The following is a 27,934-nucleotide window of genomic DNA, read 5'->3' as shown; positions in this document are numbered from 1 at the left end:
TCATGGAAAAGGTTTGAATACTTATGTAAATAAGGTATGTGTTATTATTATATTGAATACATTTGCAAAACAATCTACAAATCTATTTTTGCTTTGTCATTAAGGGGTATGGTGTGCAGATTACTGAGGATTTTTATTTATTTAATCAATTTTAGAATAAGGCTGTAACAACAAAAAGTTTATTATTATATTATTATATATTATATAAAAAGTCAATGGGTCTGAATACTTTTCGAATGCACTATATGCGTCAGTAAGGCTGGCTTCTTGGCGTTCATAGCAATGGTTACCAACTGTATCGCAGAAATGGAACGTAAATCACAGAAAATAAATGTGATGGCAGCTGCAGAAAAGTATTTGGATATACAAGATTTTACTCCAGAAGAGTTACAGGGTGTGTTGAGTGGTGGTGTCCTGTCCTCCCAGGTGTTGGTATGGTGCAGGAGCAGATAGGGTCAAAGTAGCTGAATGGGGTAGTGGGTTTTTAAGGAGTGTATAAGGTAAGTTGGTAGGGTAATTAAAAATATTTTTTTATTGTTCCTGTTTTACCTTTTCCCATTTTGTACCACAAAGTGAAATGGATTTATACTATAGTTTAGTTGGGGGTGGTAATGGTAAATAAAGGTAAAAAGAAAAAAAGATACATATTGGATGCCAACCGCTGTCAAATTCCACGGAAGAAGATGATCATGTGGCGCTCCAGGAGCAGTTCATGTTTTTACAAACAAGTATCATTAGTCCAACGTCAGATCGCCGACTCATTTGCCTATTCCTTTTTGTACCTTATGATATGCCGTAGTTAAGGGCGCTCAAACTCTTGTCGAAGTTTTTTTGTTGTTGTTGAATTTTTTTTGACAATTTCACAAGGACATCAGTTACAAGTAAGTAAACATCGTCCTGGCATGAATGTCATGAATTGGCTAGCTTGCATCGACTAATGACGTTAGCTTGATAGTATAACCAAAGCCTTTAAACAGTATTTAGCTAGCTAGCTAGCTAACGTCACTTGGCCGCTACCTAACGTTAGTTTTGCATGCTACTCTTTCCTCACAAAAGTCGTCTCAACTAGCTAGCTAACTGTTACCTGGTATGTAACTAGTTATTTGTAGCAACTTTATTGCACATTTTGATACTTTTGAATAGTCAACCACCAACTCGCTTGCTAACTCAGGCAAACTAATGTTAGCTGTTTAACGTTACCTTATAGCTTTGTTGGCTATTTAGCTAATATTTTTCTAATGCTTTTTTTTGACTAACATAAAGTTTAACGTTACATAGTACTGTAACTAGCTGATAAATTAGCTAGTACTTTCTCAGCCTCTCATTTGGTCTAGTTTTAATGTTGGTCAATAACCTAAATAGTCAGCCAGCTACAGTATATTACCTAACTACTGAAACGTTATTTGAACATTATTTTGTCTACTGCTATAACGTTAGTTAGCTACGTCGTTATAGTTTCTGGGGGTAGCAGTTTGAAATAATTATCTTGACTTAACATGGACTTTCTATAGATGGAGGCAGTTCTCTCTCGTTGAGTACACTCGGGTTCTTTGTCATATCAGAGAAAAGACACCCACTGCAACCTCGACTTCTTTGGCGTGTGTGTGTTGAGTGCCACCACTGACCGCTGCCCTTGTCTCTGCAGCCATTACCATGGAGGAGGTGACGCGCCTGGTATCCTCAGGCGACTGTGTGAAGATCTGGGACTCAGCCTCCATGACAGTGTTGGAACAGTTCAACCCACACAGCGCTACACACCCTGTGGCCCAAGTGTGCTGGAGCAGCAACAGTATCCTTCTTACTAACCCTCTGGGCATGTCCCTGTACGTATAATGGCTAACTTTTTGTTTTCCTTTTGCTCTTGATCATTGTCATATTCTAGTTGAACCGGAGTGGTGAGCAGTCCCCCACACCTTCATGTAAACTACTTATTGATTAAATAATTATGGTTGTTCTGTGCCATAAATTACTATATGTAGTTGGTTACCTTGAGTTGATTCCTCAGATCAGTATCTTGTAAGCGCTAGCAGTATAGGAGACAAGCTGGTGGTATCCAGTCTCAAGTCCTCTCCTATCCCAGTGGTGGAACTTGCAGAGGGGGTGAGTGTACAAGGCCTGACAGCCATTGCCAGTAATAAAGACACCATTTCAGTTCCGTGCTAATTCATTACCCTCACATGTTGTGAACGTGTGTCACGTTACTATGTTTGTCCACAGAAAATGCAGACCCGCGTGAGTCTGAACTCGACGTCCCAGTACTTAGTGAGCGGGGGGCTTGATAACTCCGTCAACATCTGGGATCTGAAGGCCAAGAGGCTTCATCGTACCCTCAAGGTACCCTAAGTCTTATCAGTACCTGTGACCCTACCCATAATAACTACAGTTCAAGTCAGAAGTTTACATACACTTAGGTTGGAGTCATTAAAACTTGTTATTCTTCCACTCCACAAATTTCTTGTTAACCGACTTACCAAAACTGTAGTTTGTTAGGACATCTACTTTGTGCATGACACAAGTAATTTTCCAACAATTGTTTACAGACAGATCATTTCACTGTACCACAATTCCAGTGGGTCAGAAGTTTACATACACTAAGTTGACTGTGCCTTTAAACAGCCTGGAATATTCCAGAAAATGATGACATGGCTTTAGAAGCTTCTGATAGGCCAATTGACATCATTTTTAGTCAATAGGAGGTGTACCTGTGGATGTATTTCAAGGCCTACCTTCAAACTCAGTGGCTCTATGCTTGACATCATGGGAAAATCAAAAGAAATCAGCCAAGACCTCAGAAAAAGATTGTAGACCTCCACAAGTCTGGTTCATCCTTGGGAGCAATTTCCAAATGCCTGAAGGTACCACGTTCACCTGTACAAACAATAGTATGCAAATATAAACACCATGGGACCACGCAGCCGTCATACCGCTCAGGAAAGAGACGTGTTCTGTCTCTTACAGATGAACGTACTTTGGTGTGAAAAGTGCGGTCAATCCCAGAACAACAGCAAAGGACCTTGTGAAGAGGCTGGAGGAAACAGGTACAAAAGTATCTATATCCACAGTAAAGCGAGTCCTATATCGACATAACCTGAAAGGCCGCTCAGCAAGGAAGAAGCCACTGTTCCAAAACCGCCATAAAAAAGCATGACTACGGTTTGCAACTGCACATACTTTTTGGAGAAATGTCCTCTGATCTGAGGAAACAAAAATATAACTGTTTGGCCATAATGACCATCGTTATGTTTGGAGGAAAAAGGGGGAGGCTTGCAAGCCGAAGAACCGTGAAGCACGGGGTGGCGGCATCATGTTTTGGGGGTGCTTTTCTGCAGGATGGATTGCTGCACTTCACAAAATAGATGGCATCATGAGGGACAATTGTGTGGATATAGTGAAGCAACATCTCAAGACATCAGTCAGGAAGTTAAAGCTTGGTCGCAAATGGGTCTTCCAAATGGACAATGACCCCAAGCATACTTCCAAAGTTGTGACCAAATGGCTTAAGGACAACAAAGTCAAGGTATTGGAGTGGCCATCACAAAGCCCTGACCTCAATCCTATAGAAAATATGTGGGCAGAACTGAAAAAGCGTGTGCGAGCAAGGAGGCCTACAAACCTGTCTCAGTTACACCAGCTCTTTCAGGAGGAATGGGCCAAAATTCACCCAACTTATTGTGGGAAGCTTGTGGAAGGCTACCCTAAACGTTTGACCCAAATTAAACAATTTAAATGCAATGCTACCGAATACTCATTGAGTGTATGTGAACTTCTGACCCACTGGGAATGTGATGAAAGAAATTAAAGCTGAAATAAATCACTCTACTATTATTCTGACATTTCACATTCTTAAAATAAAGTGGTGATCCTAACTGACCTAAGACAGGAAATTTTTACTAGGATTAAATGTATGGAATTGTGAAAAACTGAGTTTAAATGTAGTTGGCTACGGTGTATGTAAACTTCCGACTTCAGCTGTATGTCCTAGCACTTATCTTTTGAACGAATCTCACCTGAAAACCTAGTGCTATGTGACATTGCACTTGATCTTGGGCAAAGCTTTCAGTGAAGATATCAAGACATTTTGGAGTTACCTTTACTACCTCCTCACTTGTCTCTGCTCTCTCACCAGGACCACAATGAAGAGGTGACGTGTGTGTCCTTTAATGGCAGTGACAGCTACATCGCATCAGGCTCCACCAGTGGTGACATCATCCTGCACAGCATCACCACCAACCTGTCTAGTAAGGCCTTTGGACACGGCACCAACCAGGTGAGTGTTCTGTTCGCCCGGACACAGTTAACACTAACCATGGCCCTTTTGCTTATAAGTTAAGTCCATTTGAATTCAATCACTCTTTGACAGCATCCCTTTGGCTCCAGAATGATGCAGTGGTCTGAGGCTAGAGGCGTCACTACAGACCCTGGTTCGATTCCAGGCTGTATCACAACTGGCTGTGATTGGGAGTCCCATAGGGCGGCACACAATTGGCCCAGTATTGCCCGGGTTAGGGTTTGGCTGGGGTAGGCCGTCATTGTAAATAAGAATTTGTTCTTAACAGACTTGCCTAGTTAAATTTTAAAAATACTTTCCATAAATGTTTTGCCCATGGAAAAAAATGGTCATTAACTTTTTTACGCTACCAATCCCTGTAGCGGGATAAGTTCTGTCTGCAACCGCTGAATAGCATAGCGCAACAGTCAAATAATATTACTAGAAAATATTCATGAAATCACAAGTGCAATATTTTGAAACACAGTTCAGCCTTTTGTTAGTCACACTGTCGTCTCAGATTTTGAAATTATGCTTTACAGCGAAAAGCAATCCAAGCCTTTATAAGTTTATCGATAGCCTAGCATAGCATTATGTACACTTAGCATCAGGAAGCTTGGTCACGACAACACAGACGGAAATTCCAAATAGTCTTCATAATGTCCACAGAAACATGTCAAACTTTTTTTATAATCATTCCTTAGGTAGTTTAAAAAAAAATATATTCGATAATGTATCAACAGAGTGTGTAGCTTTTTCCCAAACAGCGGAAGGAACAATGGCCGGTTTACTCAATTGGGCACCAACTCACTCTGAGAGCCCCCAACCTCTCACTTACGCAATGTGATCCTTCACGCTCATTTTTAAAAATAAAAGCCTGAAACTATGTCTAAAGACTGACACCTTAGGGAAGCCACAGAAAAAGGAATCTGTTTGATATCCCTTTAAATGGAGGACAGGCACGCATAGGAACACAGACGTTTCAAAATAAGAGGCTCTTCCTGATTGGATTATCCTCAAGCTTTCGCCTGCAATATCAGTTCTGTTATACCCACAGACAATATTTTTACAGTTTTGGAAACTTTAGATTGTTTTCTATCCTAATCTGTCAATTATATGCATATTCTAGCATCTGGTCATGAGAAATAGGCCGTTTACTCTGGGAACGTTATTTTTCCAAACATAAAATAGTGACCCCTAGCTTCAAGAGGGTAAGTACATTTACATTTACATTTAAGTCATTTAGCAGACGCTCTTATCCAGAGCGACTTTTGCCTAAACATTCAGGAGATAAACATGCTCAAAAGTTGACCTATTTTGCATACCATGAGACATCCATGTCTTCATCGCTGGAAAATATAAACTTAACCATTTATCTTTTAAAAGCTTAGTGTTGTCAAACTATTTTATTTCTTGAAAAAAAAAACATTTTGAAATGAAACATTTTTGTTTTTAACATACTTTTTAAAAATGTATTAATTTGCATATGTTGTAGCTTAAACCCTATTACACATCTCAGTTTTTTGTGTTGTGCCCGCCATCTGTTGAGACATGTTCTTGAAGACCGGGTCTCATGGTATGGTGGGGTATGCAAAATGGTTTAATGTTGAGCACCTTTGTCTCTTGAATGATTTGGCATTCAGCTCCAAAAAGGCACTTTCTGAGTGCTTCTACAAGGGGCAAATATGAATGGAAGGTTTCATTAAAATCGTCAGAAGCTGTGTTGTCAAAGTGAATGAATTCAAATGGATTTACCCTATACTTATTCAATTCTCACACAGTCTCTAGGTGGTAGGGACCCAGGGTTTGTTACTGGTCATCAAATATGTGGCTGAAGGATTAAAGACAAACAATTTTGGGTGACAATTAAGATGCATTATAGGCAGGTCTCAATGTACACTGAACAAAAATATAAACGACATGTAAAGTGTTGGTCCCATATTTCATGAGTTGAAATTGAAGATCCCATAAATTGGCTATACACACACAATGCGTTTTCCTCTCAAATGTTGTGTAGAAATTGGTTTACATCCCTGTTAGTGAGCATTTCTCCTTTGCCAAGCTAATCCATTGACCTGACGTGTGTGGCATATCAAGAAGCTGATTAAACAGCATGATCATTACACAGGTGTACCTTGTGCTGGGGGCAAAAGGCGATTCTAAAATGTACAGTTTTGTCACAACACAATGCTACAGATGTCTCAAGTTTTGAGGGAGCATGCAATTGGCATGCTGACTGCAGGAATGTCCTCCAGAGCTGTTGCCTGAGAATTTTTAATGTTCATTTCTCCACCATAAGCAGCCTCTAATATTGTTTTAGTGAATTTGGCATGCGTCCAATTGGCCTTACAACCGCAGACCATGTGCAACCACGTCAGCCCAGGATCTCCACATCCAGCTTCTTTACCTGCAGAATTGTCTGAGCAACCACCTGGACAGTTGATGAAATTGTGGGTTTTCACAACTGAAGAGTTGCTGCACGAACTGTCTTTGGGAAGCTCATCTGCATGCTTGTCGTCGACTTCAGGAGGCAAATGCTTACCTTCAATGGCCACTGGCACACTGGAGAAGTGTGCAGTTCACGGATGTATCCTGGTTTCAACTGTACCGGGCAGACAGCATAGCATGTATGGCGTCATGTGGGCGAGCGATTTGCCGAACTGGGTGCCCCATGGTGGCAGTGGGGTTATGGTATGGACAGGCATAAGCTATGGACAACTAACACAATTGCATTTTATCGATGGCAATTTGAATGAAGAGATTCCGTGAAGAGATCCTGAGGCCCATTGTCATACCGTTCATCCATGCCATCACCTTATGTTTCAGCATGATAATTCACGTCTATGACAGTGTGTTCCAGTTCCCGACAATATCCAGCAACTTCGCACAGCCATTGAAGAGAAGTGGGACAACATTCCATAGGCCACAATCAACTCTATACGAAAGAGATGTTATGCTGCATGAGGTGCATGCTGCATGGTGGTCACACCAGATACTGACTGATTTTCTAATCCAAGCCCCTACCTAAATGTTTTTAAAGGTGTCTGTGACCTTTAGATGCATCTCTGTATTCCCAGTCATATGAAATCCATAGATTAGGGCATATTGAATTTATTTCAATTGTCTGATTTCCTTATATGAACTCTAAATTGTTGCGTTTTCCATTTTAAAAAATTGTTCAGTGTATTTTAGCTGGTGAAACATGGGAATAACACTTATTGTATATTTATTTTTTAAAATCAGTGTAGATTTATCAATAATGGCTGATTGCTGAAAAAGCTTGACCATCTTGAATGGCCTTTCCTATTGAAATATCCTAAAAGCAAAAATATAACAATACATTATCTGATAAAATTAGAGGGGCAAAATATGGGGATGTCTAATCTCCCCTCCTGTTCGCACTGACAATTGAACCGCTTGCAGAAAGTATTAAACACAAACCAAACATAACAAGTATTGGCAAATAGGGATGTATGATATATCGGTGAACATATCATATGTCTAGTTTAAAACGCCGATGTGCAAAACTGATGTCAAAGCTGACGTACTTACATGACGCCACGTTAAAAAAAAATGCGCTACACAGCATTCCTAACCTAGCCCAAAATGTCTGTGTTGGTCGAGCAGTAATTTGAGAGAGTAAGAATTTCAGCGAGACAACTAAGGCAAAGCCCATTTAAAGCCAAGGTAATGGATTCATTGCCCTTGACGATCAACCATTTATTTATTGGGTCATTATGTATGTTTGTAATAGTGTGTTATATGTGGAAATGTGTTCGTATTATAAATTGTATTTTAATGTTTAAGGACTCTTGGAAGATTAGTCCAAATGGGGACTAAAAGAGATTCAAATCAACCGTTCTGTCGTGGGTGATGTTGGTTTTTGCCGATTGGTCGAGCACTGGTACACACTACCAAGTGCTCTTTTTTTTAGATGTTGCCCTACCGGAGTTATACATTGATAGCGTCACTGCTATTAGCTTCACGACATACACACTATGGAACGCTGTTTGGGTCTTTGTGTCAAAAAAAGATACACTAGCCCTTTCAACTGTATAAATGTCTGCAAACAATGAGTTTACAATACCGCGTTGGTAATAAAGCGTAACTTGTTCGACCGTAACTTCTGGGGTAGCTAGCTTTAGCTTGGTACCTAGCTAGCACCAATACAACCAGCGTGAAAACAATGATCAGTAGAAACTGCAGTCATTTTCTTTATTCTTAGCACTGATTTAGGAATTCTTGTAAGTATTGTTGTTTGCCTATTGAACTTCAGTTAATGAAAATAAATCGCTAGCCATCTACTTAACACTGTTGCCCAAAGCTAACGTTATAAGCAGCCAGCTAGCTTCATCTAGCTAATGAGGTTGTTGTGAAGCTAGCCATAATAAGGATTAGGCACAGTAGTGGAATTTGCGGTTTGCCTTTTAAATAAGTGTCATTGACAGTGATGCAAATGAATAGAAATATGCCATACTATTATATTGAAGGTTAACCACAAAGTCCACTATTGTGGTTAATCCTTATTGTGGCTAGCTTCACATAGATGGGTCCGAACACCATTAATCAAATAAGAATTGTCTTATAAATTAGGGTTATTTTAGATGACACCTAGCTAACTATAGCTACTGAAACAGATGTCGTTTTTGGGGAAGAACATTGTTTGCATCCATGAGCTAGCTAGCTTTTTTTTAATGACTAGCACTGTAGGTGCGCGAGACAACGTTACCAGCATTGTAGCATACTTATCAATGAATTGTTGTGACATGAAATATGAGGGATAGTGTAATAACTACGTTTAAAAAATATATATATGTACGCATTAACCTCTCTAGGGTATGTGGGATGCGTCCCACCTGGCCAACATCCAGTGAGATTGCAGAGCTCTAAATTCAAATACAGAAATACTCATAATAAAAATTCAGAAAACAAAACATAGGTTTTACATAGGTTTAAAGATTAACTTCTTGTGAATCCAACCACTGTGTCAGATTTAAAAAGTGCTTTACTGTACGATTATTTGAGAACATAGCCCAGCAGACAAATCATTACAAAAAAGGTAACCAGCCAAGCAGAAGAGTTACACAAGTCAGAAATAGAGATAAAATGAATCTCTTACCTTTGATGATCTTCATATGGTTGTACTCAGAAAACATTAATTTACTCAAATGTTCCTTTTGTTTGATAGTCTTTTTATATCCAAAAACCTATTTTTTTGTGTGTTTTCTTCAGTAATCCACAGGCTCAAACGCAGTCAAAAGCAGGTACATTTGGGCAAATCGTGAAGGAGACATTTGTGTTCATATTCCATTTTCCTGCAAGAATATCGTCAAATCTGTATACTTGGACTTTGATTTAGCTTTCCAAGTATTAGTAGCCATATTATAAGTTCGACATTTGATGCTACATTATATGACATATACATGGTTTCCGGATACTCCCGTAAAGCTCAGCTCATTGGCCATCTAAACAAAAAATATTTAAGAATACTCATATCTAAGGATGTAGAATGAATGGGGGGGGGGGATAAATAATGGCAATAGGAAAAATAATCATTCTTATCTACAGCAATTGTTTAAGTAGACCACCACAATATCAAAGAGTTGGGATGCTTAATAAGTGGCAACAAACGGCAAACACAATGTGTACAAAACATTAAGGACATCTGCTCTATCCATGACTTTGACTGACCAGGTGAATCCAGGTCAGTCACTTGTTAAATCCACTTCGATCAGTGAAAATCAAGGTGGGGAGATTTTTAAGCCTTAAGCCCACATGGATTGTGTATTTGTGCCATTGAGGGTTAATGAAGATTTAAGTGCCTTTTCAACTGGGTATGGTAGGTGCTAGTCGCACCGGTTTGTGTCAAGAACTGCAACGCTGCTGGGTTTTTCACACGCAACAGTTTCCCGTGTGTATCAAGAATGATCCATCACCCGAAGGACGTCTTGACGAGCATTGGAGTCAACATGAGCCAGCGTCCCTATGGAACGCTTTCGACACCTTGTAGAGTCAATGCCCCAACGAATTGAGGCTTTTCTGAGTGCAAAAGGGGGGATGCAACTCAATATTATGTCGGTGTTCTTAATATTTTGTATACTGAACTTTATCCCATTACTCAACAATATGAAAGCCGATCCAAGTGTTGTGACTACCATTAATGTGACGATGACTATTCATCTAATAATTACATACCACATTCAATTATTACGCAATTAAATTAATCATAACAATTGAGTTAACTCTTATCAGAATCTCTTTTTCTTTTTTCTCGTGGTATCCAATTGTTAGTAGCTATCTTGTCTCATCGCTTCAACTCTCATACGGGCTCGGGAGAGACGAAGGTTGAGAGTCATGCGTCCTCTGATACACAACCCAACCAAGCCGCACTGCTTCTTAACACAGAGCGCATCCAACCCGGAAGCCAGCCGTACCAATGTGACGTAGGAAACACCATGCACCTGGCAACCTTGGTTAGCGTGCATTGTGCCCAGCCCGCCACAGGAGTCGCTGGTGCGCGATGAGACAAGGATATCCCTACCGGCCAAGCCCTCCCTAACCCGGACGACGCTATGCCAATTGTGCGTCACCCCACGGATCTCCCGGTCGCGGCCGGTTACGACAGAGACTGGGCGCGAACCCAGAGTCTCTGGTGGCACAGCTGGCGCTGCATTACTTATTATCCATTGCAGATAAATTAATTAAAAATCATACAATGTGATTTTTCTGGATTTTTTTTCCCCCCTCATTTTGTCTGTCACAGTTGAAGTGTACCTATGATGAAAATTACAGGCCTCATCTTTTTAAGTGGGAGAACTTGCACAATTGGTGGCTGACTAAATACTTTCTGCCCCACTGTATTAGCATCTGGGACTGAGTAGGAGGCAGTTCACTCTGGGCATGCTATTCATCCAAAAGTGAAAATGGTGCCCCTTATCCCAAAGAAGTTAAGAGTGCTCCTAATCTCAGCTCGCTACCTGTATAAAAGACACCTGGTAGCCAGAAATCTTTCTGATTGAGAGGGGTCAAATACTTACTTCCCTCATTTAAAATGCAAATCAATTTATAACATTTTTGACATGCTTTTTTTCTTGATTTTGTTGTTTTTCTGTCTCTCACTGTTAAAATAAACCTACCATTAAAATTATAGACAGATACTTTTTTTGTCAGTGGGTAAACGTACAAAATCAGCAGGGGATCAAATACTTTTTCCCCTCACTGTATGTACAATTTTTAGGAGTCCTTTTATAAGAACTCTGGCAAAAGGGGCGTTACATCCTTTTGGGATAATGTCTGTACTCACGTGGGCGTGGTTACTGACTGGGTAAAACTTTACATGAAAGATCATTCTCATGTTGAAGGCTAAAATAACATTTCATCTTCTCACAAATAATTTAATCATAAGTTCCACAACATGTAGATCTAAATCTGGTAACCGGGACATATACATTTGTAGAGTTCTCGTTATTTAGTTATACATTCCTTAATATCACAAAACAACACATTATTTGACATGATTATTGTTTAGAGCCCCACTAACCATTTCCTACATTATTTACGTTAGAAATATTGTTTCACTGTCCAACCTTTTGATGTTATGGTTTTGGCCAAGTGTCTCTCTGTAACACTCAAATTAAATGTTCAATACTGCAGAGCCCAAAGGCAGAGTTTGAAAGGTATTTTTTCAATCCGGTTGTTAAATCATAAAACCAGGCCAACTTCATCCTTCTCCCCCTCTGCGGTAGAGAGAGGGTGCTGTAGCGCTGACCCACTAACCTGATCCTTCGGGTGCTCACAGGAGTGTTTAATTTGTCATGAATCTTCCCATAAATCTTACAGGTAGAATAAACCTCTTCAGAATGGCAGGCTCCCAAAGTTTTTTACATTTATTCTCGGTAATACCAACTACCCAACCGAAGACAGGCATTTAAAAAGGTATTCTCATCCATAAGACTTTATGGGCAAATACAACTCATAGAATGAACAGGGACATCTCCATAAGGGTGGTTTTAACCTTCCAGACTTGGAATTGTATCAACTTGCCACCCAAGGCTTTTACTTGAGACCTACTGTTAAATGCACTAAATAGGAACAATGGGTACATCTTGAAGATATACATTTTTGAAATATGGAAGGAATTTAAACTGATTCTATATGAACCAATATTGCTTCCAAAAAACCCTATTGAACAATCCTTGGAAACCTTTTTCAGAATGCACCAATACATTTGCCCACATGGGAAACCAAAGGCATAGAAACCGTGAATGACTTGGTAAAAGGAAATAAATACATTTCCTTGATGGGATTAAAAATCAATTTTGCACTGACCAATGTAGATATTTCCAAATACATTAAACTTATAAACAAGTTTCAATGTCAAATCTTGGGAGAATCCTATGTGAGTCAGAAAAGGATATTCATTTGATGGGTAAGATATACAAAACCTTGCAGAGAGCCTAACTGACAACCACTTAGCAAAAATATTAGCTATTGGTACCAAGACTAAAATAACTGATATTCTATGGAGGGGATGTTGGAACAACAATGTATGCTTAATCCAATATAAACTACTGTATTGAGTATACTTTTAATCTGTCTGTCTGCATATGTCAAGACATGTCATATGAGAGTGCAGTGAGATACCCAATGGGGTATATACTGGAAATCAACCAATCCTCAATCGTTAAGACAATGGAAAAATCATATGCTTCATTATCTAAATATTGAAAGAGAGTGGGTGTGGGAGAAGAACAAAATGGTGCAATTTGAGTATGGAGAATAGTGCAAGCACTGGAGATAAGGGGTTAGAGCATGTATGTATGTGTTGTATTTATTTTTTTATATAGAAAACATTTTAAGAATAAGCCGCCTCTTATTTGCAGCCATGGGCGATATCTCAATAGGAGCCGATCCATCATCAGTATTGTGGAATAATTATGTTAAAGGGAAATGTTTCAAAGTCATATTCATCAGCACCACCCCAACATCAACATATGTGAATATTGTGCATTTCTATGTTTTATAGTAAGACGTTTCCAATGACATCATTGGTGTGCATTGTGATTTAGCCTACTAATTGGTTGTCATTGCAAACACTTCATATTTTTTACTACAAAACATTAACACGCAATTGTCACGTACTTTTGTAATTACAGTATGTGGACACCCCTTGAAATTAGTGGATTCGGCTATTTCAGCCACACATGTTGCTGACAATTGAACACAGCCATGCAATCTCCATAGACAAACATTGGCAGTAGAATGGCCTTACTGAAGAGCTCAGTGACTTTCAATGTGATACCGTCATAGGATGCCACCATTCCAACAAGTCAGTTTGTCAAATGTCTGCCCTGCTAGAGCTGACCCAGTCAACTGAGTGAACTGCGTGGTGTTTTGGGAAACATGTTACATCTTTCCTACAACGGCCAAATATGTATTGTTAAAACACTTGCAAGCCTAAGTTCTATTGGTAAGTCGGACCCAGGTCGTTAACTAGCTAATGAGGTTAGATGACTGAATAAGGTGTAAACAAATGCCCACGAGTGGTTTTGGAAAAGCCTGCGAAATTAATGAATGTATAGCCAATTCACAATAGAAAAAAAACATTGTGCCTGTAATGTGGGTCATATTTTTTTTTAACTCTAGGGCACTTAAAGTGTTAAAAGTGAAGCCTAATCATTACAACAATTATCTGTGTTATTTTTTTAAGCTCACGGTGCTGCCAAGGTAAAATGTCAGGTCACACAGCAAAATATTTAAGAGCATATATGACTGAAATGGTCACACTTTAGAGCCCAACTCATAGGTCTAAAATAACACTGTTCCTCCCACCTCAGCCCATCCACGACCTGAAGTACTCTGTGGTGAAGCGATCCCTGCTGGGCAGTGTGTCAGATAGTGGCTCTGTAGTCCTGTGGGACGCCAACACTCAGAAAGAGCTGCACGTATTTGATGGAGCCCACAAGGCCCCCGCCTCGGGCCTGGCCTTCTCCCCAGCCAATGACCTGCTCTTTGTCACCGTGGGCCTGGACAAGAAGATCATCTGCTACGACACCTCCAGCAAGATGTAAGAAAATGGGATTTAGTATTGACCTCAACTATAGAGACATACTGTATGACTGAGAGAGAGCCTGTTACCTTGGTGCTTTTGTTGCAATGTTTTGGGGGTCAAACACATTCACATTTGAAATGACATTGTATTTTTTTCAATGACGCGGTCCTTTACTAGTAATTAGTTCAACAGCGCAAAGGGACTTCAGAGCTGGGTCTTTTGCTTTAATGTAGTCTTGACATTTTGTGTGCTCTCTCGCAGTGTTCTCCGCAGCATGCGTGTGGAGTCCCCATTGACCGCCATTGACTTCACTCCAGACGGGGCAGGCCTGGTGGTGGGCTCCACCCAGGGCAGACTGTACCTGTATGACCTGCGCAACCTCAGCGCTCCCACCAAGACTGCCACCGCACACAAGACCTCCATCACCAGCCTGCGCTTCCAGAGCTCCCAGAGCAGACACCTCAAGGTAGGTTCCCCATACAGCGCCTTTTCAATTCAATCCAGTCAGGGAATTAAAAGTTCTATTCAAGATTTGAACATTTTTAAATGTTACTTTTCAATCCCGCAAATTGAATTTTCTTGAGCTGAGTTCAGAGGAAATTTTAGTTCAAGACCACTGGTGTACTGTGACAGAGACAATGATTTTGGGATGCTAATTGTCTGCACAAGGAGGCGCGCCAAGACCATGTGGGTTTTCTTTGGTCTGTTGTGCATATTGTATGGAATCAACTATTTTTACCTTAATTCATGTAAATGAGTTGACAGTGGTCTACTTCACTTGATAGGAAATGTTGTCACCTTTCGTCATTACAGTAATAATTTTCCCAGAGTGATGCACTTTGCCAGTTCAGTGTGTATATCTTGACAGCATGTGCTGTAAGCTCTGTATTGTGTGGCTATGGGCTGGGCTCCTGAATAATAAAGATGCATCTAAAACCTTAAATCATGTGCTCAATAGGGACCGTATTGAAGCTCGTAGGTATTTAACTGGAATGTGTAACCTGAGATCAATTAAACCTATCCTTTTCAAGCTAACCATCTCCCATTTTTTTCCCCATTAGTCCAGTAAAATGGCATCCAGCAAGTCTTCCAGCGCTCACACAAGCAAGAGGATCTCAGCCAGGCTGGGTAATACCTACTTACCAGCAGCCACCCACAGCTCCACCTCTACACCCCCCTCTAGCCTGCTTGCACCCCACACGGTAGATGGAGGGGATGGACAGGCACAGGGCACAGGTCAGACTTGCTCTAGTACCTCAAATATACTTCTGGCCAACATCCTGACCTGAAACCTCACCCTATTTCCAATTCATTGTCTAGACCAGGGGTACCCTGAGCATGGAGGTCCAGAGAGCTGGTTGTCATTGTGTGTGTGTGTGTGTGTGTAGGCTCCAGTGTGGAAGTGGTTTCCAGAGAGGCGGAGGGCCAGCCGGGTGCTGACCGCCTGCCCAGTCTGGACAAGTTCAGTAGCGTGGGTAGAAACAGCCTGGACATCTTCTCCCCCGTAAGAGACGGTGAGCTCCCCACTCGTCTTTGACTTAGTTTCAACTCACTGGTATTAAGTTTGGATTTGGTCATCACCCTCTCTCCTTTGTTTTCTTTTCAAACTGACAGCTTGTTGTTCTTTTGTCTTTAGATTACAAAGCCCATGGGATGGGTGGTGATGCTCCTGTTGGAATCAAAGGGAATGGTATGTGGAAAGTGCCATGCATGTCCACAGCTAACCATGAGTAAAATATGTGCTTCTTTTTTAGTTAACCCTCTGTTATATACCTGATGCAACTAATCAAGGGCTTAGTGAGTAGTTAAAGATGGTGTGTTAATGCTGGGATAGAACAAAAATGTGCACCACGGGTTCACCCAGGAATGGATTGAGAAACACTGCTGTAAACATTCAATAACGTTCACTGTCCCCTGGAGATCATCTATACTGGTGTACATGATTGAGACCACATTTGGGGCTTGTTGTATGGACCATAGGGACCAGTTTGGATATGTTCTCCAGAGAAGAAGGGCAAAACAGCACGGAGAATTTCAGCAAAGTGGGACGCAACAGTCTGGACATTTTCTCGCCAGTCAGAGAGGGTGAGAATCCATTTGTGTCCCATGACATTCAAAATTGACATTGGTCTGCACAGCTTCACAAACCTGCAAACTTTTTCAAACTCATTAACTGTAATGTACAAGCTGACCATTGATTCACTCATTCTTTCCAGATTACAAATCCCATGGAATGACTGCAGATGTAACAAGTGGGAAGAAAGGAAACAATCTGGACTTCCTCCCTTCCTACTCTGGTGGACCCCCACACCGCAAGACTCCACTGGGCACACCTGGAGGAGGGCGCTGTTACAGCCCCCTGTCTGTCTTCCAGACCCCTCAACCAATCAAAGAGGAGGAGGCCGAGCCTCCAGCGCAGACAGACACACAGGACTTGAAAAGGGTCAGTTTACTTTATTCAATCAGCTGTTGTACAATTTGGAATGCTGACAGACCATTTTAACCAAGAGTGTTCCATTCTGGTCCTGGGGTCTTCCCACACCTAAACAGTCAGACCTGATAAAAATATTCAAGGACTTTCATTACTTGAATCAAGTGTGATAGTGTTGGGCTGGATCAAAGATGGGTAGGGAGGTCCCAGAACCTGAAATTAGACCCCTTATTTAGTCTGTCTGTTTTTCCTGTCTAAATGTTCAAGCTGCTCTTCACCTGTTGTCTGTTCGATTGACAGTATGAGAAGGGTGGTGGTTCCAGTCTGGAGGGTGAAGGCCCCACCCCACACAGCCGACCAGCACAGCTGTTCTTCACCCCTGAACCCAACCTGAGGGCCAATGACATGCAGGCCCAACTGCGCTACAACACACCCCTCAATGGTGGTCCGCCCACTACTGCACCAGGTGAGTTTGTGGTTGTTTTTTCTGTGTGGGTAACAGCTGCAGATAAAAATATTAATTGATGACATTATGATGTATAATAGCATGACTGTTTAAATTGTGTATGGCTACTGTGTATTTGTATGCTAGAGAGCATATGAGAGATTATCTAAGCACAACAGTACATTAAGTGTGTGGTAGTACATTGATGAAATCAATGAAAAATACCCTTTGTCAACAGGCCCTGCAGTTTCTTCAGTGGTAGCATCCTCTGTATCAGAGAGAATAGTGGAGGCTGTTGGAGCAGAGGGTGGAGGCGCTCCCCTCACATCACTGCAGATTCAGTTAATCCGCAACATGATCCACGAGACCCTGGAAGACTTCAGGTGGTTGCACTTTCTCACAGCAGATCACCCTCAGTTGTTGAACCGTCTTGCACATCTCTGGTTGATAGTTCTGTAGATTTTTGGCTAACTCCATTTCCTCAACAGGGACGCCTGCCACCGAGACATAGTGAACCTCCAGGTGGAGATGGTCAAACAGTTCTACATTCAGCTGGTAAGTGACATGTCCCCTCTGGTCCTACTCCACTGACACACGTGCCACTGCACACTATTTAGAGTCCCTTGACAAAGCATTAGCTAAACCAGTCTACATTGTGGTTCCATTTCCCTAACCTACCTCTTGGTTCCTTGCTGCGTTTCAGAACGAGATCCATGGTCTGATCGAGAAGTACTCGGTCAACGACACGCTGGTGGAGGAGATCGAGAAGCTGAGGGAGGAGAACAAACGACTCCGAGCCAATTACTGAGAGGTTGACTTGGACTTATCACCCCTAGAAACCGTTGTCCCCTCAACTCAGACAGAATGTATTCCACAACGCATTAGGTCTCTGTGGGACAATGACTTTTTTTGTGTCCTGGTTTAACTCCCTTCCATCTTGGAATGAATTTACTCTTCAGTGCCTTACTGGCAGTTAAAGGGTTGACCAGTATGTTCTATGCAAAGTGTGCTATCAGTCACATAAATCATCTGTGACCATGGTTATCAGTGCTGGACAATTTTAGCCCAATTCCAAACCGTTCTCTCCCCTCGCATAAAGAGAGGTCAACAAGGACAGGAAGATGCATTGCTTAAATACAGAGCATACCAAACGTTAGGAACAGCTTCCTAATATTGAGTTGCAATATTTAACAAGTCACATCAGTAAGGAATCACAGCTTTCACTTGGTCAGTCTGTCATGGAGGGATGTTCTTAATGTTTTGTGTACATCTCTTCAGCATAGTATGGTTGAAGTTGATAGTATCTTTGCCTTTTACTGGCACACTGAAACAGAATGAGGGCATGCCTTTGACCAATCATGATACTGTCTTTGGACTAGGCAAGAAAATGCCATAGTGGTCATCAATTTCTAATAGTAAGCAAAGTGGTGCCAAGCTCCCTCTGAAGTGTGCTTGCGCTGCCAAGTTTTCCCATCAGTTATTTGTTTCTTTTGTTATTGTTGTTTTGTGAAGAGGAATATAAATAGTAGATGTGTACAATTTTGTTAATGTAATTCATTCTAGTTTTAAGGTGCCTGTTCAGTTTGCCTGTTGGAAACGTCTTACAGTTTGTTAAAATTATTTAATTTAACAATGAAATACAGCTGCAACAATGGCAAAATAGGAATTCAGAGACCAAAGTACTACGATGTAAACATCTCTCCTATATATTGATAAAAACTAACATCTGATGCTTGGCAAACACTTCATGGTCACATCAAAATAGAGAAATCTGCAATAGGATGACCACTGACAGACCTAGCGCGTGTGTTAGGACTCCCAAGTTTCTCTTCCCCACATAAGTCTAATTTAGGTATCGTGGATAAGGACCCTGCCAGAAGTTGTGCGTAGACCTGCTGGGTCCTGGACCTCAGGCCTTTATTTCAGGTGTAGCCGAGTAGGAGACATCAGTTGTCTGAGATCAGCTCCTCTGTGAACCGACGAAGAAATTTACTTAGCATTTAAACTATCTACTTCATATTTCTGGAATGACATCCAATTGAAATGGACCACAGGGTCAGATTGTCTGACCCCTCACCTGGCAGCATGCATATCCACAGGCCGTAGGTTTTACCCACTGCTGTCTGCCACAGACTAAGTGTTCAATCCTCTGATCCGCTGGCATAGAGCTCCCCGTCTGGACTAAAGCGAACACAATGGACCGGCCAAAAATGTCCCTTGTATGACTACACAAAGGAGAGAGATTGAAGTTTTTCCCAAGGTGAGACGCTTCACTTCAAAGAGATTCATATGAACATTAACTCAGCAAAAAAAGAAACATCTGTTCAGGACCCTGTTTTTCAAAGATAATTTGTAAAAATCCAAATAACTTCACTGTAAAGGGTTTAAACACTGTTTCCCATGCACCAAACAATTAATGAACATGCACATGTGGAACGGTCGTTAAGACACGAACAGCTTACAGACGGTAGGCAATTAAGGTCACAGTTATGAAAACTTAGGACACTAGAGGCCTTTCTACTGACTCTGAAAAACAAAAGAAAGATGCCCAGGGTCCCTGCGTGAATGTGCCTTAGGCATGCTGTAAGGAGGCATGAGGACTGCAGATGTGGCCAAGTCAATAAATTGCAATGTCCGTACTGTGAGACGCCAAAGACTAAGCTACAGGGAGACAGGACGGACAGCTGATCGTCCTCACAGTGGCAGACCACGTGTAACAACACTTGCACAGGATCGGTACATCCGAACACGACACCTGAGGGACCAGTACAGGATGGCAACAGCAACTGCCCGAGTTACATCAGGAACGCACAATCCCTCCATCAGTGCTCAGACTGTCCGCAATAGGCTGAACTGAGGGCTTGTAGGCCTGTCGTAAGGCAGGTCCTTACCAGCGAACACATTGCCTGTGGGCACAAACCCACCGTCGCTGGACCAGACAGGACTGACAAAAAGTGTTCTTTACTGACAAGTCACAGTTTTGTCTCACCAGGGGTGATGGTCGGATTTGCATTTATCGTCGAAGGAATGAGCATTACACCGAGGCCTGTACTCTGGAGTGGGATTGATTTGGAGGGTCCGTCATGGTGTCACAGCATCATCGGACTGAGCTTCGGACGCTGTGCTCTACAGGGAAGATATCCTCCTCCCTCCTGTTGTACCCTTCCTGCAGGCTCATCCTGACATGACCCTCCAGCATGACAATGCCACCAGCCATACTGCTCGTTCTGTGTGTGATTTCCTGCAAGACAGGAATGTCAGTGTTCTGCCATGGCCAATGAAGAGCCCAAATCTCAATCCCTTTGAGCATGCCTGGGACCTGTTGGATCGGAGGGTGAGGGCTAGGGCCATTCCCCCCAGAAATGTCCGGGAACTTGCGGGTGCCTTGGTGGAAGAGTGGGGTAACAACTCGCAGCAAGAACTGGCAAATCTGGTGCAGTCCATGAGGAGAAGATGCACTGCAGTACTTAATGTAGCTGGTGGCCACACCTGATACTGACTGTTACTTTTTAAACCCCCCCCTTGTTTAGGGAGACATTATTCAATTTCTGTGGTACTTGTTCAGTTTGTCTCAGTTGAATCTGGCTATGTTCATACAAATATTTACATGTTAAGTTTGCTGAAAATATAGTTGACAGTAAGCGGATGTTTCTTTTTTTTGCTGAGTTTACATACGCACACACTGAACAAAAATATAAATAACAATTTCAAAGATTTTACTGGAGTTACAGTTCATATAAGGACATTTAAAAAAAATACATTAGACCCTCATCTGGATTTCACATGACTGGGAATACAGATGTGCATGCATCTGTTTGTCACAGATACCTTAACAGTAGGGGGGCCTCCCGGGTGGCGCAGTGGTCCAAGGCATGCTGTGCCACCAGAGACTCTGGGTTCGAGCCCAGGTTCTGTCGCAGCCGGCCGCGACCAGGAGGTCCATGGGGCGGCGCACAATTGGTCTAGCATCGTCCGGGTTAGGAAGGGTTTGGCCGGTAGGGATATCCTTGTCTCATTGCGCACTAGCAACTCCTGTCGCGGGCCGGGCGCAGTACGCGCTGACCAGGTCGCCAGGTGCATGGTGTTTCCTACGTCACATTGGTGCGGCAGGCTCTCAGGGTGGCATGGGCGCTGTGTTAAGAAGTGCGGCTTGGTTGGGTTGTGTTTCGGAGGACGCATGGCTCTCGACCTTAGTCTCTCCCGAGCCCGTATGGGAGTTATAGCGATGAGACAAGATAGTAACTACTAACAATTGGATATCACGAAAAAGGGGTAAAAATTCAACAACAAAAAAACAGCAGGGGGTGGGAGGTTGATGAGAAAAACAGCCAGTATCTGGTGTGACCACCATTTGCCTCGTGCAGCGCAATACATCTCCTTTGCATAGTTGATCAGGGTGTTGATTGTGGAATGTTGTCTCACTCTTCAATGGCTGTGCGAAGTTGCTGAATATTGGTACGAACTGGGACATTCAGCTTCCAGGATCCTTGTGAAATGTTGCCATGCATTATCATGCTGAAACATAAGGTGATGGTGGCAGACGAATGTCATGCCAATGGGCCTCAGGATCTCATGGTATCTCTGCATTGAAATTGCCATCGATTAATCCGTGAAGCGCACACTTCTCCAGTGGCCATCGAAGCTGAACATTTGCCCACTAAAGTCGATTATACCAGTCAAGTTTGGACACCTACTCATTGAAGCATTTTTCTTTATTGGCGGTATGCAACTGACCACTTTCTCCAATGAAAACATGAGAGCAAGCTAGCTTTCCACCGCCGGTTACATTGAAAACGTGCTCACTGCAGCTGCTAATTTAACAGTTTTGAGAATATCGGAAGTTAGGTCATGAGATGAGCACATAAGAGAGAGACAGAGGACTCATCATTGTATCTGCTGTTGAGAGAGAAATAGTAACGCGTATTTTGTAGGTACTAATTTTGTTCGGTTCGTTGGACAAATCCTATGGGGGTCTGTGGCAAACAGGTCTGTGGCAAACACAGGCATAGATCTTATACCTTCGTTCCATGAGAAAATCAGCTAAAGTCACTTTTTGTGAATTTTGAAAAATTATTGTTATAAAAAAGGAGCATAAAGGCTTCATAATTCATAAAGGTTATTTTAACTGGCTGCTATTATCTTTATAAAACAAAACATATAAGATATCCTAAGCCTGTGTTAACCTCAGACCTAATTTTTGGGAGGCAGGTAGTCTCGTGGTTAGAGCGTTGGGCCAGTAACCAAAAGGTTCCTAGATCGAATCCCTGAGCTGATGAGGTAAAAATCTGTTGTTCAGCCCCTGAACAAGGCAATTAAACCACTGTTCCTAGGCCTTCACTATAAATAAGAATTTGTTCTTAACTGACTTGCCTAGTTAAATAAAAAAATCCTGTGTTTATCCCAAAACCTTATTCTTTCCCCCATTCATTTTTCACATAGGGATGGCTGAACGAACCAGAGGTAACTCATTTCTGGGTTTTAGGACTACAAGCTGGCAAGCCATTTTTATAGCATCTGTGACAGCATGGGCAGCGCCATTGAGACAATATCCATTTTGAAGTAGTCCATTTTCTTCTTCATGATGAGCTGATCCCTCCTAACAATCCGGTTGGACATCACTCAGGGTCACCAGGAGGGATCTGTCAATGAAGCTGAAAGACCCACCCAGTTGACTACATTTAAAATGGTGTAACCCCTTAATGGTCTTTCCCATGCTAATGCCCTCGATCATTCTATGGAGGAGCTTCAACACGGATCTGGTAAAACACATTTAAAGAGGACCTTCTCCTAAAAATCATTGAGCTAGCTAAAAAACAACTTGTCAATTTTAAAACGTCTTATGTAGCATCAATACGAGTCAGAAACATGTATTCTGTCATGAAGTCGGTCTTGTCTAAAATGGAATTTGGAGCCTCAGTGCATCCTAACGAGTGAATTAGGTTGGGTTTGCTGGATGCACAGCCAGCTATAGTTTGCGTGTAGTGAAGTGCAGTTCGCGAACAATTCGTTATTTTTGAACGACTATTTTTTACTGACTCGATAGTCATGAATTTTTAGCAACGTGTTAATTTTACCCAGATGTACACTACTCATTTTTTATCATCGATTTAGCTGTCCCAGACAAGTTTGAGGTCTTGAGACAAAATCCCCATGCCGTTGCCTACTCGGGGGATGCGGCCTCCACCGACGCTCGTTTTAATCTGAGCGTCACTGACTGAACGAATCCTCACTATCAATAGCTGCAATTTAGCAGTATGCCCAGACCTTGTTTTGAGAATGAAAGATATCTCCGTGTCAAGGTCCCAGCTTAGAGAGAAGAACCCTCATGAGGTATTGGTCGGTCACATGAATGAAACAACAAAATGGCAATGATGAATTAAATATGCTAAATCATGCAAATATATATTGTCTGTGTATAGTCATATATAAGACGACAGCCCCATCAGAGCTTCTGACGTTCACTATGGTGCATTAAGTTTGTTGGAACCTTTCCAGCGCACAATGCCAATAAACAATCATTTATTTCAAATCAAATGTATTTACATCAGCTGATATCTCAAAGTGCTGTACAGAAACCCAGCCTAAAATCCCAAACAGCAAGCAATGCAGGTGTAGAAGCACAGTGGCTAGGAGAAACTCCCTAGAAAGGCCAGAACCAAGGAAGAAACCTCGAGAGGAACCAGGCTATGAGGGGTGGCCAGTCCTCTTCTGGCTGTGCCGGGTGGCGATTATAACAGAACATGGTTAAGATGTTCATAGATGACCAGAAGGGTCAAATAATAATAATCACAGTGGTTTTCAAGGGTGCAAAAATAACAGTTGAAACTGGAGCAGCAGCACGGCCAGTTGGACTGGGAACAGCAAGGAGTCATCAGGCCAGGTAGTCCTGAGGCATGGTCCTAGGGCTCAGGTCCTCCGAGACAGAAAGAAAGAGAGAGAATTAGAGAGAGCAAACTTAAATTCACACAGGACACCGGATAAGACAGGATAAATACTCCAGATATAACAGACTGACCCTAGCCCCCTGACACAAACTAATGCAGCATAAATACTGGAGGCTGAAACAGGAGTCGTCGGGAGACACTGTGGCCCATCCAACGATACCCCTGGACAGGGCCAAACAGGCAGGATATAACCCCACCCACTTTGCCAAAGCACAGCCCCCACACCACTAGAGGGATATCTCCAACCACCAACTTACCATCCTGAGACAATGCCGAGTATAGCCCACAAAGATCTCTGCCTCTGCACAACCCAAGGGGGGTGCCAACCCAGACTGGAAGATCACGTCAGTGACTCAACCCACTCAAGTGACGCACCCCTCCTATAGACGGCATGGAAGAGCACCAGTAAGCCAGTGACTCAGCCCCTGTAATAGGGTTAGAAGCAGAGAATCCCAGTGGAGAGAGAGGAACTGGCAATGTAGAGACAGCAAGGGTGGTTCGTTGCTCCAGTGCCTTTCCGTTCACCTTCACACTCCTGGGCCAGGCTACACTCAATCATATGACCTGCTGAAGAGATGAGTCTTCAATAAAGACTTAAAGGTTGAGACCGAGTCTGCGTTTCTCACATGGGTAGGCAGACCATTCCATAAAAATGGTGCTCTATAGTAGAAAGCCCTCCCTCCAGCTGTTTGCTTAGTAATTCTAGGGACAGTTAGGAGGCCTGCGTCTTGTGACCATAGCGTACGTGTAGGTATGAGAGAGAATAAAGTTCTCTGGTATGTACGGCAGGATCGAATCGGAAAGATACAGTGGGGCAAGAAGTATTTAGTCAGCCACCAGTTGTGCAAGTTATCTCACTTAAAAAGATGAGAGAGGACTGTAATTTTCATCATAGGTACTTCAACTATGACAGACAAAATGAGAAAAAAAATCCAGAAAATCACATTGTAGGATTTTTAATGAATTTATTTGCAAATTATGGTGGAAAATAAGTATTTGTTCAATAACAAAAGTTTATCTCAATACTTTGTTATATACCCTTTGTTGGCAATGATGGAGGTCAAATGTTTTCTGTAAGTCTTCACAAGGTTTTCACACACTGTTGCTGGTATTTTGGCTCATTCCTCCATGCAGATCTCCTCTGGAGCAGTGACGTTTTGGGGCTGTTGATTGGGCAACACGGACTTTCAACTCCCTCCAAAGATTTGCTATAGGGTTGAGATCTGGAGACTGGCTAGGCCACTCCAGGACCTTGAAATGCTTCTTACGAAGCCACTCCTTCGTTGCCCGGGCGGTGTGTTTGGGAGGTTTTCACTCAAAATCTCACGATACATGGCCCCATTCATTCTTTCCTTTACATGGATCAGTCGTCCTGGTCCCTTAGCAGAAAAACAGCCCCAAAGCATGATGTTTCCACCCCCATGCTTCACAGTAGGTATGGTGTTCTTTGGATGCAACTCAGCATTCTTTGTCCTCCAAACACGACGAGTTGTTTTTACCAAAAAAGTTATATTTTGGTTTCATCTGACCATATGACATTCTCCCAATCTTCTTCTGGATCATCCAAATGCTCTCTAGCAAACTTCAGACGGGCCTGGACATGTACTGGCTTAAGCAGGGGGACACATCTGGCACTGCAGGATTTGAGTCCCTGGCAGCGTAGTGTGTTACTGATGGTAAGCTTTGTTACTTTGGTCCCAGCACTCTGCAGGTCATTCACCAGGTCCCCCGTGTGGTTCTGGGATTTTTGCTCACCGTTCTTGTGATCATTTTGACCCCACGGGGTGAGATCTTGCGTGGAGCCCCAGATCGAGGGAGATTATCAGTGGTCTTGAATGTCTTCCATTTCCTAATAATTGCTCCCACAGTTGATTTCTTCAAACCAAGCTGCTTACCTATTGCAGATTCAGTCTTCCCAGCCTGGTGCAGGTCTACAATTTTGTTTCTGGTGTCCTTTGACATCATTTGACAGCTCTTTGGTCTTGGCCATAGTGGAGTTTGGAGTGTGTCTGTTTGAAGTTGTGGACAGGTGTCTTTTATACTGATAACAAGTTCAAACAGGTGCCATTAATACAGGTAATGAGTGTAGGACAGAGGAGCCTCTTAAAGAAGAAGTTACAGGTCTGTGAGAGCCAGAAATCATGCTTGTTTGTAGGTGACCAAATACTTATTTCCCACCATAATTAGCAAATAAATTCATTAAAAAGCCTACAATGTGATTTTCTGGATTTTTTTTAACTCTCATTTTGTCTGTTATAGTTGAAGTGTACCTATGATGAAAATTACAGGCCTCTCATCTTTTTAAGTGGGAGAACATGCACAATTGGTGGCTGACTAAATACTTTTTTGCCCCACTGTAGGTAGGCGCAAGCCCATGTAATGCCTTGTAGGATAGCAGTGAAACCTTGAAATCAGCCCTTGCCTTAACATGAAGCCAGAGAGGCTAGCACTAGAATAATATGATCCAATTTTCTGGTTCTAGTCCAGATTCATGGATTAATTTTTCTGCATTATTTTTGATTTTTGCAATGTTACGTAGATGGAAAAAAGCTGTCCTTGAAACAGTTTTGATATGTTTGTCAAAAGCTAGATCAGTGTCCAGAGTAACGCCGAGGTCCTTCACAGTTTTATTTGAGAAGACTGTACAAACATCAAGATTAATTGTCAGATTCAACAGAAGATCTCTTTGTTTCTTTGGACCAAGAACCAGCATCTGTCACGACTTCCGCTGAAGTTGGCTCCCCTGCCTGTTCGGGCGGTGCTCGGCGGTCGTAGTCACCGGCCTACTAGCCGCCACCGATCCCTTTTTCATTGTCTGTTTTTTTGTCTTATTAGTTTCACCTGTATCCTGTTGTATGTACTTAAATGGGCTTCCTTATTTAAAGTACGTGTACCCACCCTTGTTTTGTGAGGGATTGTATTTTTGTTACGTGTGTGCGTTAGGTAGAGGTGGACCTGGCACCCTGTGTTTTGGGTGGTCCACATTATTGTCCGCGCCCTGCGTTGTGGGCTTGTTATTTTGTGCCACATTAAAGTGCACCTTTTCCCTGTGGAACTCTCTGCGCCTGACTCCTTCCTCACCCACCTAGTCCCGCGTGACTGCATCTCTGTTTTCCCAGAGTTTAAAAGTAGAACATTTGCAGCCATCCAGTTCCTTATGTCTGAAACACAGGCTTCCAGCGAGGGCAATATTGGGGCTTCACCATATTTCATCGAAATGTACAGCTGTGTGTCATCCGCATAGTAGTGATAGTTAACATTATGTTTCCAAATTATATCACCAAGAGATAAAATATTTAGTGAAAACAATAGTGGTCCTAAAACAGAACCTTGAGGAACACCGAAATATACAGTTGATTTGTCAGAGGACAAACCATCCACAGAGACAAACTGATATCTTTCTGACAGATAAGATTGAAAGCAGGTCAAAACTTGTCTGTGGAGACCAATTTGGGTTTCCAATCTCTCCAAAAGAATGTGGTGATCGATGGTATCAAAAGCAGCACTAAGATCTAGGAGCACGAGGACAGATGCAGAGCCTCGGTCTGACGTCATTAAAAGGTCATTTACCACATTTACAAGTGCAGTCTCAGTGCTATGATAGGGTCTAAAACCAGACTGAAGCATTTTGTATACATTGTTTGTCTTCAGGAAGGCAGTGAGTTGCTGCGCAACAGCTTTTTCAAAGATTTTTTGAGAGGAATGGGAGATTCGATACAGGCCGATGTTTAAAAAAATACTTTCTGGGTCAAGGTTTGGCTTTTTCAAGAGAGGCTTTATTACTGCCACTTTTAGT

General features: G+C 42.2%; 1 protein-coding gene across 3 annotated transcripts; it reads left to right on the top strand.

Moving 5' to 3' along the window:
• The first annotated feature begins 723 nt into the window (after positions 1-723).
• Positions 724-18,924, top strand: nedd1 (NEDD1 gamma-tubulin ring complex targeting factor). 3 transcript variants are annotated; one of them, XM_046348865.1, is made up of 16 exons: positions 724-881; positions 1,646-1,789; positions 2,006-2,100; positions 2,218-2,334; positions 4,127-4,267; positions 14,104-14,333; positions 14,580-14,784; positions 15,380-15,446; positions 15,707-15,832; positions 15,955-16,008; positions 16,299-16,403; positions 16,535-16,761; positions 17,050-17,215; positions 17,433-17,577; positions 17,683-17,749; positions 17,898-18,924. In XM_046348865.1, exons 2-16 carry the CDS (start codon positions 1,654-1,656, stop codon positions 18,000-18,002), a joined length of 1,986 nt encoding a protein of 661 aa, XP_046204821.1. In that variant the 5' UTR covers positions 724-881; positions 1,646-1,653; the 3' UTR covers positions 18,003-18,924. The 3 variants fall into 3 exon arrangements, with proteins under 3 accessions (XP_046204821.1, XP_046204809.1, XP_046204815.1); XM_046348853.1 differs by having other exon boundaries at positions 15,380-15,554; XM_046348859.1 differs by lacking the exon at positions 724-881 and adding an exon at positions 960-1,087 and having other exon boundaries at positions 15,380-15,554.
• Positions 18,925-27,934: the final 9,010 nt, after the last annotated feature.

This window comes from Oncorhynchus gorbuscha, linkage group LG01 (assembly GCF_021184085.1).
Source record: "Oncorhynchus gorbuscha isolate QuinsamMale2020 ecotype Even-year linkage group LG01, OgorEven_v1.0, whole genome shotgun sequence".
Classification (NCBI taxonomy): domain Eukaryota; kingdom Metazoa; phylum Chordata; class Actinopteri; order Salmoniformes; family Salmonidae; genus Oncorhynchus; species Oncorhynchus gorbuscha.
The sequence above is the reverse complement of the archived record's forward strand: the minus strand, read 5'-3'. Positions and strand labels throughout refer to the sequence as shown.